Source organism: Miniopterus natalensis, chromosome 18 (genome assembly GCF_054644295.1).
Source record: "Miniopterus natalensis isolate mMinNat1 chromosome 18, mMinNat1.hap1, whole genome shotgun sequence".
NCBI classification, from domain to species: domain Eukaryota; kingdom Metazoa; phylum Chordata; class Mammalia; order Chiroptera; family Miniopteridae; genus Miniopterus; species Miniopterus natalensis.
The window spans coordinates 33,651,929-33,666,150 of record NC_142098.1 but is presented as its reverse complement, the minus strand read 5'-3'; the positions used below and the strand labels follow the sequence as shown (position 1 = coordinate 33,666,150).

Sequence of the window (14,222 nt, the reverse complement as noted above, 5' to 3'; positions counted from 1 at the left end):
TCACTGGATTCCTTAATTTGAAAAGATTCCTTAATTTGAAGAGATTCTGACCTTTCTGGGGATGGCTTGTATCTTGCGTAGGTGGCTGAGCCGGGGGTGGAGAAGCTCCCAGAAGGCTGCCGGTAGGGAGGGGCTTTGTCGACCCCTGCTGGTGATGCTGTGTAAGGGGTTTCTGGGAAGCTAACAGGCCTGGAACAGACAGGAGGGGGGAAAAAGGTGGGGTGAGTGAGGATACCCCTGCGCTCACAGAGGAGGGACAAACCTTTCACGCAGGCCCAACCACATCCCATTGCTTCAACTGCTACCCTCCTGTGGGGAGGGAGGGAGGGAGGGCTGCTGAGCAAAGGGCAGCAGGTGGCTGGGGACAGCCGTGGGCCACTTCTCCCCCTCCCCCTCCCCCTTGGGCCTCCCTAACCCTCAGCCACTGCAGCCCTGCCAAAGGCTGTTTGAGGCCCTTCCTAAGACCACGTGCTCCCCTGCAGCTTAGGTTCCTCCATTTCTTGGAAAATTTTCTTTATCTTTTAATATATTCAAAAGAATTTATCGGTAAGGTATATGTTGGCATAATAAACTCTTTGAACTAGAATGGTAGCACTATCTCTACACCTGCGGGCTTCTCCCCTTCCAACTTCCCTGCCTCCCCCAAGGAGTCACATTCTATACTTTGTGCTATTCAGCCCTTTGACCTTTTAAAAATATATAGTTTTAACCATGCATGGTATGGTGAGTTTCTAACGCAGACACTGAGCTGTCAGCACCAGGCCCTCACATGACAGGCTCAGGATATAAGCTGAAGAGAAAGGAGGCAGGGAGGGAGGGAGGGAAGCATAGGACAAGAAGGAAAGGAGAAAGACTGAGAAGGGACTGGAAAAAAGGGGGAGTGGGAGAGAAAAGGACAGGAGGGAGGTGGGGACAGGGGGTGATGCCCCGCAGGGGTCCTTACCTCTTGCTGTGCAGGGGCTGGGGCTCCCGAAAGGGAACCATGGGGGTCTGCTTCGGGGGCCGGCTCAGAGACTGAGCATGGCCGGGAGTGGCAGGAGCGGCCCACTTGGAGGCTGGTAGAGAGTTGTGGGAGGCGGGCCCACTCCACTGCCAGGGAGCATTGCTGCGGTAGGGGGGCCGGCCCCCAAGGGGCATGCTGTCCGGCTCAGGCTTGGGCTCCGAGGTATTCATGTCGTAGGTCTCTGGCCACCCCCTAGGAAGAGAAACTGTGTTACTCAGGCCCTGGCCCACCTACACACGTGCCTGCTGCCAGGTAACACTGGGCGGCCTTCCCTGGCCCAATCTGAACCATGATGGCCTATTTTAGAGGCTGAGTAGATACCCTTTAAATTGGTCTGAAACTTACCAGCTCTAAGTGCTCAAGCAGGACAGGGCCCAACACAGGGGTTCCGTCTGCTGACCGCCTGACTTCATCTCCTCTCCCCTCTTCTCCCTCTCTATTCGTTTCCCTTCTTCTCCCTTCTCCCTTCTCCCTGACCCAGGCCTGAAGTCAGCCAGTGTCCTCCACAGACTGGCTTGGTCCCCTCAGCAGTGCTCGGGGCCAGACAGGCAGATGCCCTTAGGATCAAAGGATAGTATCTGCCTTGTTCCGAAGAAGCTCAAAGATGCTGGAAGAGGAGCAGGTGACCTACTTTGCAGGGTGGTTAAAAAAAAAAAAGCCACAAAATCCAGAACCTTGAAATAAATGCAGAACGGCCTGTGACTGCCCCCAGACCAGGCTGGCGCAGGCACCGCAGTGCTCCTGCTCCAGGCGGGGAGGTCGGCGGGGCTGGCATTCTCCACCCAGGCTGCAGCGCAGCAGGGAGGGGGCTCCGAGCCCGAGGACAGGCCGTGCTCACAAAATCCACCTCCCAGCAGCTGTGGGAGCTCAGCTCAAGAGTACTCAGCCTGGAAGCTCTCATGCCCCCATCAGGCCAGTCCTCTGTGACTTTCCTGAGTCCCGTGGAGCCCAGGGAACTTTCAGGGCCACCAGGCAAAAGATCTGGTAGACTTGGTGGCTGGGAGCCCAGGACATGGCTGCTAAGGAGTCATCAAAAAATGACCTGAGGGTGTGCTCCGGCTCCTGGCCAGACACACTGTGCCCCACAGCAGCATGAAGGTTGGAGCTGACATTCAGCAGCTCCTTCTGGCAGTCTCTCTGGGTTGGTACCAGGTGAGGAATGACAAGAACACAAATGTCTAACACAAATGTAGACACGGCAGGCTGGGTGGAAGTGGGAGAGGGCACCATCACGGCCCCAGGCAGTGCGCACCTGCTGCTCCTGCCTGCCCAGCTTCCACACCCCCGGCTCCTGAGAACAGGTCTGTGTGCTCTGGGTGGGGCTGACCCCACTGCTTGGTTCCAGGTATGACCTGGGCCTTGCAGTCAGAAGCTCCTCTCTTCCTGAACATGACTGGCATGTGCCCTAACATGGGGCCAATCAGACATAGTGGGCATCAGCTCCGGAACTGTTTCTGGAACTACTGGAGGAAACTTCTCTTTCACTGGGGCTGCTGAGCTGGGGAGACCAAAAGCCATCTTTGTCCCCACAAAGGAGGAGACAGCTTGAGAATGACAGTAATGCAGAAAAGGAGGCAGGTGACAGATTCCTAGAGAGGGTGTCTGAGTCCTTGCGTAACGCCATGCCTAAATCTTGCCGTCTCTTAGTCTTGTCAAGCACATAAGCCAGCACAGTCCCTCTTCTGTTTTATCATGTTTGAGTTGGTTCTGTTGCTGGTAACTAGAACCCTGGTCAGCCCATCACACTTTAGAGAGAAGTACACTGATGCACAGAGAAGTTAAGTAAATTGTCCAAGGATACACAGGCAGTAAGAAGTGGAAACTGGATTTAAACACAGACAATTGAGCTCTGGCTGGTGTGGGTCAGGTGATTGAGCATTGTCTCATGCACCAAAGGGTCATGGGTTTGGTTCCCAGTCAGAGCACATACCCAGGTTGTGGGTTCGGTCCTTGGCTGGGGCACAAATGGGAGGCAACCGTTCGATGCTTCTCTCTCTTTCCCCCCTCCCTTCCTCTCTCTCTAAAATAAAAAAAACATATGCTCAGGTGAAGATTAAAAAAACAATAGACAGCTGACTCCAAAGCCCACAAGGTTAATCACCATGCACACCGGCCCACGCATGACCTCAAAGAGGGAAACTTCCAATCATCTTGAAGGCAGCAGACAGTGGTGGACAGCCAGGGCTCCTGGGCTCTCTCAGATCCCAGCTCTGTCCCTTACAGCTCTCATGGCCTTGGGTGAGGGATTTCCTTCTAAGAACCTCAGTTTCCTAATTTGTAAAATGGGGTGGTTGTGAGCATTCTATGAGCATTAGCAGAAAGTCTGGTGTATGCCAAGTGCTTAATAAACAGGCATTTCTTTCTGGCAGTTTCTGATTGGCTAGCCTTCTCTAGACAATTCTGTGGACTGTCTCCCCGCTCTTCCTACACGCTCAGAATCCGAAGTCTCTCTTCCACTTTCTGAAGTCCAACCACACCCACCTGGAGGCTTTGGAATAAATTCCTCCCCAGCCATCTGAAGGCCACCAGCATCTAAATCTCCCTAAGAATGTAGTAAAGGGATGCAGATTCCTGTATCCCACCTCAGCTCGCCTGAAGCAGAATCCTCCTTGAGGGGGGGCCCAGGAATCTGCATTAGAATTTTGAGAAGCCCACTTCTATGATTTAGGTTTTGAACTGTTTTTAAAGATTAAATGGTATAAAAGGGCATTACTGTCCCCTATTCATCTTCCAGTTCCACCCATCAGAAACCAGCTTCCAGTTTCTCACATATTCTTTCAGAAATACCCTACACAGGTATGCAGATGTTTAAAATGGGAGTAAAAAGAATAGCACACTTAACCTTGGATACCATCTTGCCCCTGCCCCCATCATCAATATTTCTAACCAGGTCCTCTTGGCATTAACAAACTCACTTTACTTTATTTTATTTACTTATTTATGCCTTTATTTTTTAAAATGCTTTTGATTTAGAGAGAGAGGAAGGGAGGGGGGGAGAGAGAAAGAGAGAAGATCAATGAGAGAAAGAAACACTGACTGGCTGTGTCCCGTATGTACCCCAACGGGGGAGGAACCTACAACCTGGGCATGTGCCCTGACCAGGAATCGAACTGGCGACTGTTCAGTGCATGGGATGATGCCCAACCAACTTAACCACACCGGCCAGGGCTCATCTCACTTTAAATAACCAGTTACTATTCCATCGTGTGAGGACCTGGCATTTACTCAGCCAGACCCCTATGGTTGGATACTTAGGTTGCTTTTAGTCTTTTGCTCGACCACAGCGCTGCACTAAGTATTCCTTTCCAACCTCTTGGCCACCTGCAGGAGATGTCCTGAGGGAGGATGCCCCTGGACTTGCAGACCACTTTTCCTCACTGCCTCCTTGGCCTTGATTCCTGACAGCCTAGTTTCTGGGGGCCATGGGGACTCCTTTCTTATCTCCCCTACTCACTTGCTTGTACAGATCCAATTTCCCTTCTCAGGGAGGACTTTCCAGCTCCCCGCCCAGCCTAAGTCTGGAGCCCAATTAAAAGGGGACAAAAGCCTCACAGATCACCTTCCCCATCAGACAGCAAAGCAACAGAGACAATGACACATTTCATCAGGGGCTCTGGGATGTCCTCCTGGCTACCTGGCCCAGCCCAGCTGTGGCCCAGCAGTGCAGGGCTCACTGGAGAGCCCAGCCTTGTGGCCTGGGGGTGTGAGGATGACCCCCTGTACTCTACTGTGTCCCAAGAGCATGGGGTCTGCACACCTGCCCTGCAGAGCCTGGGTGGTGGCAGGAAGAGCATCTTTGCTCATCCCTGACAGCTGCCACTTAGAGCTCATCATGATCTTTGAGCCAGGAGTGCATGAGGAGGCTGAAGGAACCCCAGAGTTGGATTATCACCTCTCCAAATGAGGCCAGTCAGACATTCCTGCATTTGAACAACAAAACCCACGAATTCCAACCCACACCCACCCCTGCGAACAGGGGATCCTGTTTCGGAGCCACCTTGTAAAGGGAGCAGGATGAGTTCTCCTAAACAGAGCAGGGAGCAGAACTCGTCTGTCTGGCCACACCCTCCCTGGCCTGTCTCCCCAAAGCCAGAGAAAGGAGACTACAGACTTTTATCTTCGCTTCAGCTCGACCTTACTGCAGGTGAGGGACACCTTCACGGCCTCTCACACTCCCTAAGTTTTGTAGAGTCACCTGAAAAACTGGCAGGCTAGCTTACTGTGTGCACATATTAGAGATGAGCATGTGTGTAAGGAGAAGAAGGGGTCTTTGGGGAGCCTGCCTCTCAGCCTGACTTGCCTGCAGAGCTTGTATGGGTGTGGCTGGGCTTTGGTTCTGGAAGAGGTGGAGGAAGCTCCAGAAGAAGTCTGGGAGAAGGAGATGCCTGAGGCCTGACTGGAGTACCAAGGCTGAGGGGTCAGAGTGTGGGGGTGGGTGGCCAAACCCTTGGCTGCAGGGTTTAGGCTTGCCTAGAATTGCCCCCCACCAAGTTCAGAGCAAGCAGGACTCAGGAAGGTGGGGATGGAGCAATCAGAACTTGCACATGGAGAGCTTTCAACATCTTTGAGAGGCAGCAGAGCATGTGGGCAACTTGGATTGAGTTTTGCTCTGCCTTACTTGAGTTTTGCTCTTACTAGCTGTACAACTTTGCACCAAGTCACTGGTCCACTTTGGGCCTCAGTTTTCTTATCTGTGAAGTGGGGATTACAGCAGCCTTGGGAGGTTATGTGTATAAGCACCCATGTCACCTCATCTCATGCCTTCCTCTTGGGTTACTCTGCTCCAGCCACACAACCCTCCTTCTGTCTACAAGCCAAGGGTCTATGTTCTCACCTTTGAGACTGCTACTCCCTCCCTGCAAGGCCCTTCTTCTGGCTCCTTCTCACTTTCCTGACCATCTCCAGTGTCAGGTCACGTCCTTTATTTCCTCATACCTAGCATCTCACAGTCAGTGTCTCTAGAGTGCCTCCTACGGGCCAAGTACTGTTCCATGTGGTTTACCTCCTCCAACCTCACAACCACCCTGTGGGGAAAGGATCTATTATCATCCCATCATCCCAATTTACAAATGAAAAAACTGAAGCACGGGGTGAGGTCACTTACGAAGAGTCACAGCTAATGAAAGGAGGAGCTGGGATTCAAACCTACGCAATCTCATTGCAGAGTCCACTGTCCCACCATACCTGGCTGCCTCCCCCACTTGCTGTACGAATTGTCTTATTTACTTACTTGTTCATTGTCTGTCTCCTGACCCAGTCATTACTCTATGAGGGCCACAGCCTTGACTGTCCTGTGCAGCTTGGAACGTAGTGATTCACCCTCTCTGTCTCTGGTCACTTCTGGAGGTGGCCAGGGTACCAACTCAATCTAAAAATTGAATTTACCCTGTCTTCCCTGTATAAAGTATATCTCAGAATAACCATATAGTTACTGAAGGCAAGTTCTTTTCAGATTATAGTCAATAAATGAAGAAATGACAGCATCGAGCATATCACAACTCTAATGAAAACATAAATTGAGATAATGATCGCAGTGGCTGCTGAAAGCTGAGGGGAAACACGACGACAGGCCAGGCTGCCCCACCTGAGCCCTCTGAGCACCCTTAGCATCACTCACAGAGGGACAGCTGGACGCATGGTGTCCCCTGATGGATGTGCCCATGGGAAGTGTTGTTACCAAAAGGAATTTAACCACAATCTGGTCAATGTCGAACTCCAGTTTACGGGAAGCACATGTGCTAGAGGAACAGGTTAAGGGACACCAGGAGGATGCGAGCAGCTAAGTCCAGGAAGTGGGAAACTCCTGGAACAGTGGCCGGGCTTCTTCTCCAAATAAATGGCAAGAAAAAAAAACAAGAGGCAGGAAAACTTACAGATTGAAAGAGTGTGAAGAGACACATCAACCAAATGCGATGGAGGGGGGGCAGAGGGAGGAGAAACATCGATGTGAGAGACACATCGCACTTGGCTGTCTCCCGCACTTGCCCCGACCGGGGCTGGGGATCAGGCCTACAACTGAGGTACTTGCCCTTGGCCAGAACCGAACCCAGGACCCTTCAGTCTGCAGGCCGTTGCTCCAACCACTGGGCCAAACTGGCCAGGGCCAAAACAACTGTTTTTTAGAAGCATCTCTCTGACATGACAAAGTTAAAAACTGTAATTGATACTGACTTACTGTTAAAAACTTTTAAGTGTAGTAGTAATTTTTTAAAGGTCCTGATCGGGTAGAGATACAATCCAAGAACTGGGATTGCTTCAAATAGTTCAAGGTGGGGAAACTGGAGGCTTAAAAACAAAAAATTGGCCCCATGTTGATAAGTGTTGAAACAGCACGCTCAGTATACATTTAACATGTTTGAAATGCTCCATTAAAAAAGAAACAAAATGCGAAGAAACAAACCCTGAACTGGCTTCCTACTAACTAATACCAAGCTCCTCACCATGTCCAGAAAGCAGCCTCCCTCAATTTGCCGCCCACCTCCACAGCCCCTCTCTGTCCCTTTGTCCCACTTACCTCTGCTCACTCTACTCCAGCCGCACTGGCCTCCCTGAGCTACAGGAACATGCCCCACACACTTGCACTTCAGGGACTGCCCTGGCTAGCCCGCCTGGGACCAGCTCACCCAGAGAACTGGGTGGCTACCTCCGCCAAGGAGCCTTCCTTGACCATGTGTCCGCAGCTCTGCCACGCTGCAGGCCCTTTATTTACCCCCCTTTAGTTCTTTCCTCAGATCTCATCCCTGCCTGATCCTATATTACCTGCCTATTTAATTACTGCCTGCCTTTCCCTGTAGGATGCAAATGCCAAGGGAACAGGCACTGTATTTTGTTCACTGCTCTATCCTGAGCACTTCGATTGGAGCTTGTACATAGTAAAGTCTCAATAAATATGTGCAGAACGAATCAACGAAGTGCAATGTGCTCTGGGGTAAGTTACTTTTAATGCTGCAAGTGCCATCTAGAAAATGGGACTGCTGAGGGTGCCCATCTCATGGGGCTGTTGTGGAGAGGAAATGGGATAACACGCACGTGGGGCGCTTAAACCATGCTGGCATGCAGGACGTGTTCGGCGGATGGTGACGCCCACTCCATCACCATTAGCACTCCTCTGGATAAGAAAGGGCCTCAAGTGACAGCCCTGGGGAGGCCTCGTGTCGGCACTCTGGGAGCTGCCATCCCCCCGCCACTCCCGTCTTGCAGGGTGAATGCCCTTACCTCCGGGGTGTGCCATCGTCGAAGGGCGGGATGATGACCACCTTGACGGTGACGGAGGTGCGCAGCAGGTCGATCATCTGGTCGTGGGTCAGTGTGACCACAGCCACCTTGCAGATCTCTACCAGCCGGCTGCCCTGCCGGAGGCCGGCCTGCCAGGCAAAACCATAGTCTTCCACCTCAGCCACGGTTCCGTCATACTTCACGTGGAAGCCCAGTTGCCCGAGCCCATTCCGCCGCAGGGTCATGTCCACTGTCTCCCAGCCGTTGGTCATTACCTGTAGGCGACAGGTGGGATCTAGCCTTACAAGCTGTTCAGGGTCAGCTCTTGTGGAATACTACTGGTCAGATTCCCCGCTTGGAGGCCAAAGACCCAGCTGATGCCCATCTACCCTCCCTGGTGATGGGGGAGGAGCACCTAGTCCCAGCCTGGGCTCCTGACTTCTGGAGCAAAAACGTGGATAAGCAAGTTATGTGGCTCATTACCTCACAGAGGCAGCAGTCACTAGCCAAGCCGTGCTCTCCAAACACTCCTGCCTCCCTCCTTCCCCAGGAGGGCAAGACGGTACTTCTTGGCCCCCTGTGGTCAGTGGGCTATGAGACTTCTCTGGCCAATGAGTTATGAATGGAATTGGCCTGTCATCTGGTCTGGGGTATTTAATTGCCAGTGTAAGGTCGTCCGTTGGCCTTTCCCCTCTGCCACAGCCACCAGGATTATTCCAGATAGTGGCTGTTTGGTCAGCTGGGGTCCCAGAGTTAGAACAATGCGGAGCAGAGACCCCAGCTGAACAGAAGGCAAGCGATAAACCTTTGTTATTTTAAGCCATGAATATAGAATCCTGGCTGACACATTGATTCTAACCAAAGTCAGCCAGAGAAGCAACAAACCAGAGACTCTGGGATCTTATCTAGGTGTGTGTGTGGGGTCATATTCTTTACTTTGTGAAATCAATCTTAGAGCCACAAACCCATTTCAGTCTCATCCTCAGATTGTCCCCCAACCTGACGCTGACCAGACCACGTTGGGCCTTGCCTCCAATTCACTCTGTGCTCCATTTGTGTAAGATTTTCACCATGATAATATGTTATCACAGATGTGAGGATCCACCGAACAGATCCCCCAGTCCTTCAGCACATCCTCAGGGACTCCACTCTCTTCCTGGGATAACAAGATGAACTTAACAAGCTATGGCTACTGAGCAAGTTCCATCAAGATCTGTCTGCCCTTTCCTAAAACTGCATCAGGGGAAGAGAACATGTGATGGCACGAATTTCCTGAGAAGTCAACCCCCAGGTGGAAATTATGCTATTTAATGTGCCTGTTAGAGCGGTGGCTTTCACTCTCCTGACCACGACTCATAGTTAGAAAGAATTCTGTGCCACAAGCCACATGACACATTCATATATATATATACACACATGCATACACACAAAAATTTTCCTTATAATTCAAATTGATCACATTTGTGCCTGTGGTTAGCAAGAAATGAGCATGGATGGAAAGAACTTACCTGAAAATGTAACCGCATCTGTTCGGTCCCTGATTTGGACAGTGAGAATTTGGGAAGTAAGGGAACATCTAAGATGGGAACGTCACAAAACAGTGGATATCCTCACTCACTGGGATGTACTCTGATACTTTCTACTCTTTCCTATCTTATCCTTGAAAATTATTGAGATCCCATAATTGATTTCATAGCCCAACTTGCTTACATACAATAAAACATTGTTAATTCTCTACATATGATAACAACATAGGCCCAAACTTTTTAAGGGTCTGTATGTTTTAGAGATAAATATTGAAATGACAGATGTCTAGGATTTGTTTCAAAATCATCAGGGGGAAGGTAAGAGAGGGAAAGAAGACACAAGGTTGGCCATGCCTGATGATTGTGGATGGTGGTGATGGGTCTAGTTGATTTTGCAAGTCCCTCTACTTCTGTTTTATTTTTATTTTTATTTTATTATTTTTTAAATATATCTTTATTGATTTCAGAGAGAGGAAAGGAGAGGGAGAGATAGAAACATCAATGATGAGAGAGTCATTGATTGAGCCCGCAACCCGGGCACGTGCCCTGACCGGGAATCGAACCCTGATCACCTGGATCCTAGGTCAACGCTCAACCACTGAGGCACGCCCGGCTGGGCTCTACTTCTGTTTTCAAAATTGTCTAGTGCCTCCCTGGCCAGATAGCTCAGCTGGTTAGAATGTCGGGTTCGATTCCTGGTCAAGGGCAGGTACTTGGCTTGCAGGTTCAATTCCCAGCGCCGGTCAGGGCTCGTGTAGGAGGCAACCAATTGATATGTCTCTTTTACATCAATGTTGTCCCCCCCCCACCTTCCACTCTAAATTCAATGGAAAAAATATCCTCGGGTGAGGATTAACAAAAAACAAACAAGAAACAAAAACCAACCCCCCCCCCCCCCCCCCGGGAGTTTGCTCTTGGACGTGTTAACTTTCAGGGGCTTAGAGACACCTGAATGAACATGTTGAGTAAGCAGTACGCTACCAATTTCGAGTTTGGGCACAAATCGGTTTTGGAGTGAGAAAAACCTGGATTCAGATCCCAGTCTGCCACCTACTGGTTGTATGACCTTATGTGAGTATCTGGATCTCCCTAAGCCTCAATTTCCTCATCTGTCAAGTGGGTATAAGAACAGCACCTACACTCCATGGGGTGGTTGGCGGATTGTGAAATCACGCATGTAAAATTACACAGAAGCAGGGTTCAATAAACTCATTTAACTAACCAACTAATCAGTCCTGACTGATCAGCTATGTGCCAGCCCTGATCTATGCAAATGGGATAAGCGAGCAAAGCAGAGGCCCTAATTCATGGACCTCACATACATTGGAAAATTTAAATACTAAGCCTGGGCATTAATTCTGGAGTGAGGGGAGCTGAGAGCAGGACTTTACCAATCCAACCTGAACTGAATCGGAGAGTCCAAAGGCCTAGAATGGTGAAGACAGCCAGCAGACACAGTGGCACCCGGAGGCCACAGCCCACTGAGTCAAGCAAGCTTATCTGGGCAACGTAACTCAACCAATCCTTAAAACTTTCACATGATGTAGGATGATTATCGTTCCCACTTTCAGACGGAGAAACTGAGTCACACAGCAGTTAAGCAAATTGGCTCAAGGTCACACAGCTGGTAAGTGGCAGTGTCAGGACTTGAAGCCAGGCCTTCAGACCCTTGAACTTGTGTTCGTGACTCCTGTGCTATGCTACCTTCTCTACTTTGCACCCATGACATGCCATTCATGTTAAACTCACTGAAAGCCAATCACCGACCATAGTATTCCTTCTCATGGAGCTCAGATGTGGCCTGAGTCCTTCTTTTTTAAATTTATTGATTTGAGAGAGAGAAAGGAAAGAGGCAGAGAGGGAGGGAAGAAGTGGGAGGGAGAGAGAAAGAGAGAGAGAGATACTGATTTGTTGTTCCACTTATTTATGCATTCATTGGTCGATTCTTGCATATGCCCTGACTGGAGATCGAACCTGCAACCTTGATATATTGGAATGACACTTTAACCAACTGAGGTACCTGGCCAGGGCCAGCCCGAGTACTTCTTAGCACAATGCTTCAGGAAGCCACTACTAACTAAGTTGTTACCTGACCTGAAACCAATCTGTCACCCTTGGTTTGGCCAATGGTCTGAATCTGAGCTGCCCACTGGGAGTTTAGGGCAAGATTTCTATCCAGACTGAATCTTTGTCTTTTAACAGAAAAAGTTAAATCACTCACATTTACTGTGATTACTGATGTGGAATTATTCCTGCCATATAATTTTATGTTTGTTTTGTTTCTTTTTCGTGCTTATATTCCCCCCACCCCCTGCTTATGCCTTGTCCTTTAATGGTCTGGAAGTTTTTCATTCTATTTTAATTATCCTAAAATAATTAAATTTAATATATGCTTAAAGTTATGTTTTCTATCAACATCTCGAGTGAATAAATATGCCTTTGTCCTCCCGAGGTACTGACATGGACAGCTTCAGATCCCTGGCCCAAACCTTCCCCACAAAAAATCTAGGCTGTTGGGCCCAGTAGACTCCTAGTGTGTGACAATTTTGATTCTTTTGGGGCCAATTAGGGTCCCTGCCTAACTGAAAGGGCTAGGGGGGCATTTCAGTGGTTCCTAAGTCCTCTGCCAAACCACAGAACTGCTGCGCCCTTGCTGAGCACTCTCCCTTACCTTCAGTCTCTGGACGATGTCCCTTATGTCCTCCACAGAGCCCTCTGTGGCTCGTAGGAAGATGTGGTCCCCTCGCCCATAGAAGATTTTTAGCGTTGAGGAGTCTGGGGTCCAGCCAATAACATCCCCACAGTAGCAGTTGAATACCACCTCCTTGGTGCGTAGGTCCAAGAGCACCACAAACTCGTTGGAAATACCCAAAATGCAGTCAATTTCTACCCCCTGGCCATAGTCCTGAGCCGCCACCCTCCAGGCGATGGCCCCCGAGCTGTGCTGCTCAGCACCTGCCCGGGCTTTGGTCTTCTCCTTCTTCTTGGAGGTCAGGGAGATGAGGTTGAATTTGCCAGTGGAATCGATGGGTGTGTTGGAGACACAGTTTTCAGCCAGGTCCTTGAGGTACTCCTGACGGGTCCTGGTGGCCATGGTGTGGAACTTGTCAGACTTGTGTGCAGCGTTCTCTGCATTAATCACCTTGGCCAACAAGAAGTCTCTGAAGACATCAGATTTGCGGAATGTGGTTCCACTGGGGATGGGGGGACCAAAAGGAGGGGCATCTTTGGATCGGGTCACAGCCATACTGAGGAGGGAGAAATCATTTAGATAGTAGAAAGAAAGGCACTTGAGATTCCCTTTAGAAAGAAAATACATGATCAGAAATCGAACTCTCCTTTATAAGAATGGAAGTCTACCTCTAATCAGTAAGTTGCTGGCTAACTACACTGGAAACTTTAGAAAGTCTTAGGGCACATACATGCATTTTTACTTCCTATACAGTAGATGTTAGAATACCGGTTGACATTCAAAGAATAATTACCATGCATTGTTTAACTTCAATTATTCTCATTTTACATACATATAGATGGCGGTACATTAGAATTTGGCAAAAACTCCTTCCTTCCTTCCTTTCCTTCATGAACAGGTCCATCCCTACCCCACTGATCCTGGGCCTGGTCACATGCCTTGATTTCGCCAATGGCTGTCAAGCATGTTCATATTCCCTTAACCTAGCCACACTGGCAGTCAGTTCATTAATCCCTCCAGTTAAAACCCTGAGGGGGACACCTGTGTCTTGCTGTGTTCTTGATGGATGCAGGCGCTAGCCAAGAGTTACAACCAGACTGACAATCTGGAAGGATCACTGTGGCTGCCCCATGAAGCAAGGGCTGCAGGGACCAAAGTGTGTGCAGACTGCCAAGGGGGCTCCTGTGCGATGCCTGCGATGAGGCCAGACCCCTTGCTCTCCACCTTCACTGTTCACTGCCCAGGGACCCTGCTCCACGTCTTGGGAGGGCCATGTGGGCAGGTGCCACCCCGGGCTTAGTGGGTTTCCCATCACCAACAAGGGCACTCAATATCGATTAAAGTAACTTAAAGATTTAAATTGAAAGACCAAGAAAAAACAGATTCTTACCTATGTATAGTGTGTGTAGGTTTGACAGAAAAAGGCATTTCCCAGGGGAGAGGTTCTGCAAAGGCCACACAGGTTTTCTTCTGTGGAAAACCTTGTGGGCATGGCCTTGTCCCCAGGCAGAGGAATGAGATACCCTTACCAGTCTCTCTACTCTAACAATAGTACATTCAGACTGTGCTCTATAGACGTGAATAGCTTTATAACTTCTTCCTTGAGCACCTGGCTGTTTATAGTGACAGGTTTGGCTTTTCCCATAGTCTTGATTCATGATTTTAAGAATCATGACACTAAAAGCTGCTGAAGGTTTCTGGGCAATCAAAACAGCAGGAGGGGCTGGGTTTTCCCAGCCCACTGGCTGTAGGGATGCTGTTGTGTCTTTCAGAAACAGTACACTTG

At 49.7% G+C, this 14,222-nt stretch overlaps 1 protein-coding gene across 1 annotated transcript in view; it reads right to left on the bottom strand.

Moving 5' to 3' along the window:
- The window catches only part of SIPA1L3 (signal induced proliferation associated 1 like 3), a 202,596-nt gene that overhangs the window by 32,156 nt on the left and 156,218 nt on the right, over window positions 1-14,222 (bottom strand). The window contains exons 14-17 of the mRNA XM_087826695.1: window positions 12,416-12,992; window positions 8,219-8,493; window positions 944-1,195; window positions 52-189 (exon numbers count right to left, since the gene is read on the bottom strand). Of these exons, the coding sequence (XP_087682821.1) occupies window positions 52-189; window positions 944-1,195; window positions 8,219-8,493; window positions 12,416-12,992 (1,242 nt within the window). The remainder of the gene's footprint in view (window positions 1-51; window positions 190-943; window positions 1,196-8,218; window positions 8,494-12,415; window positions 12,993-14,222) is intronic.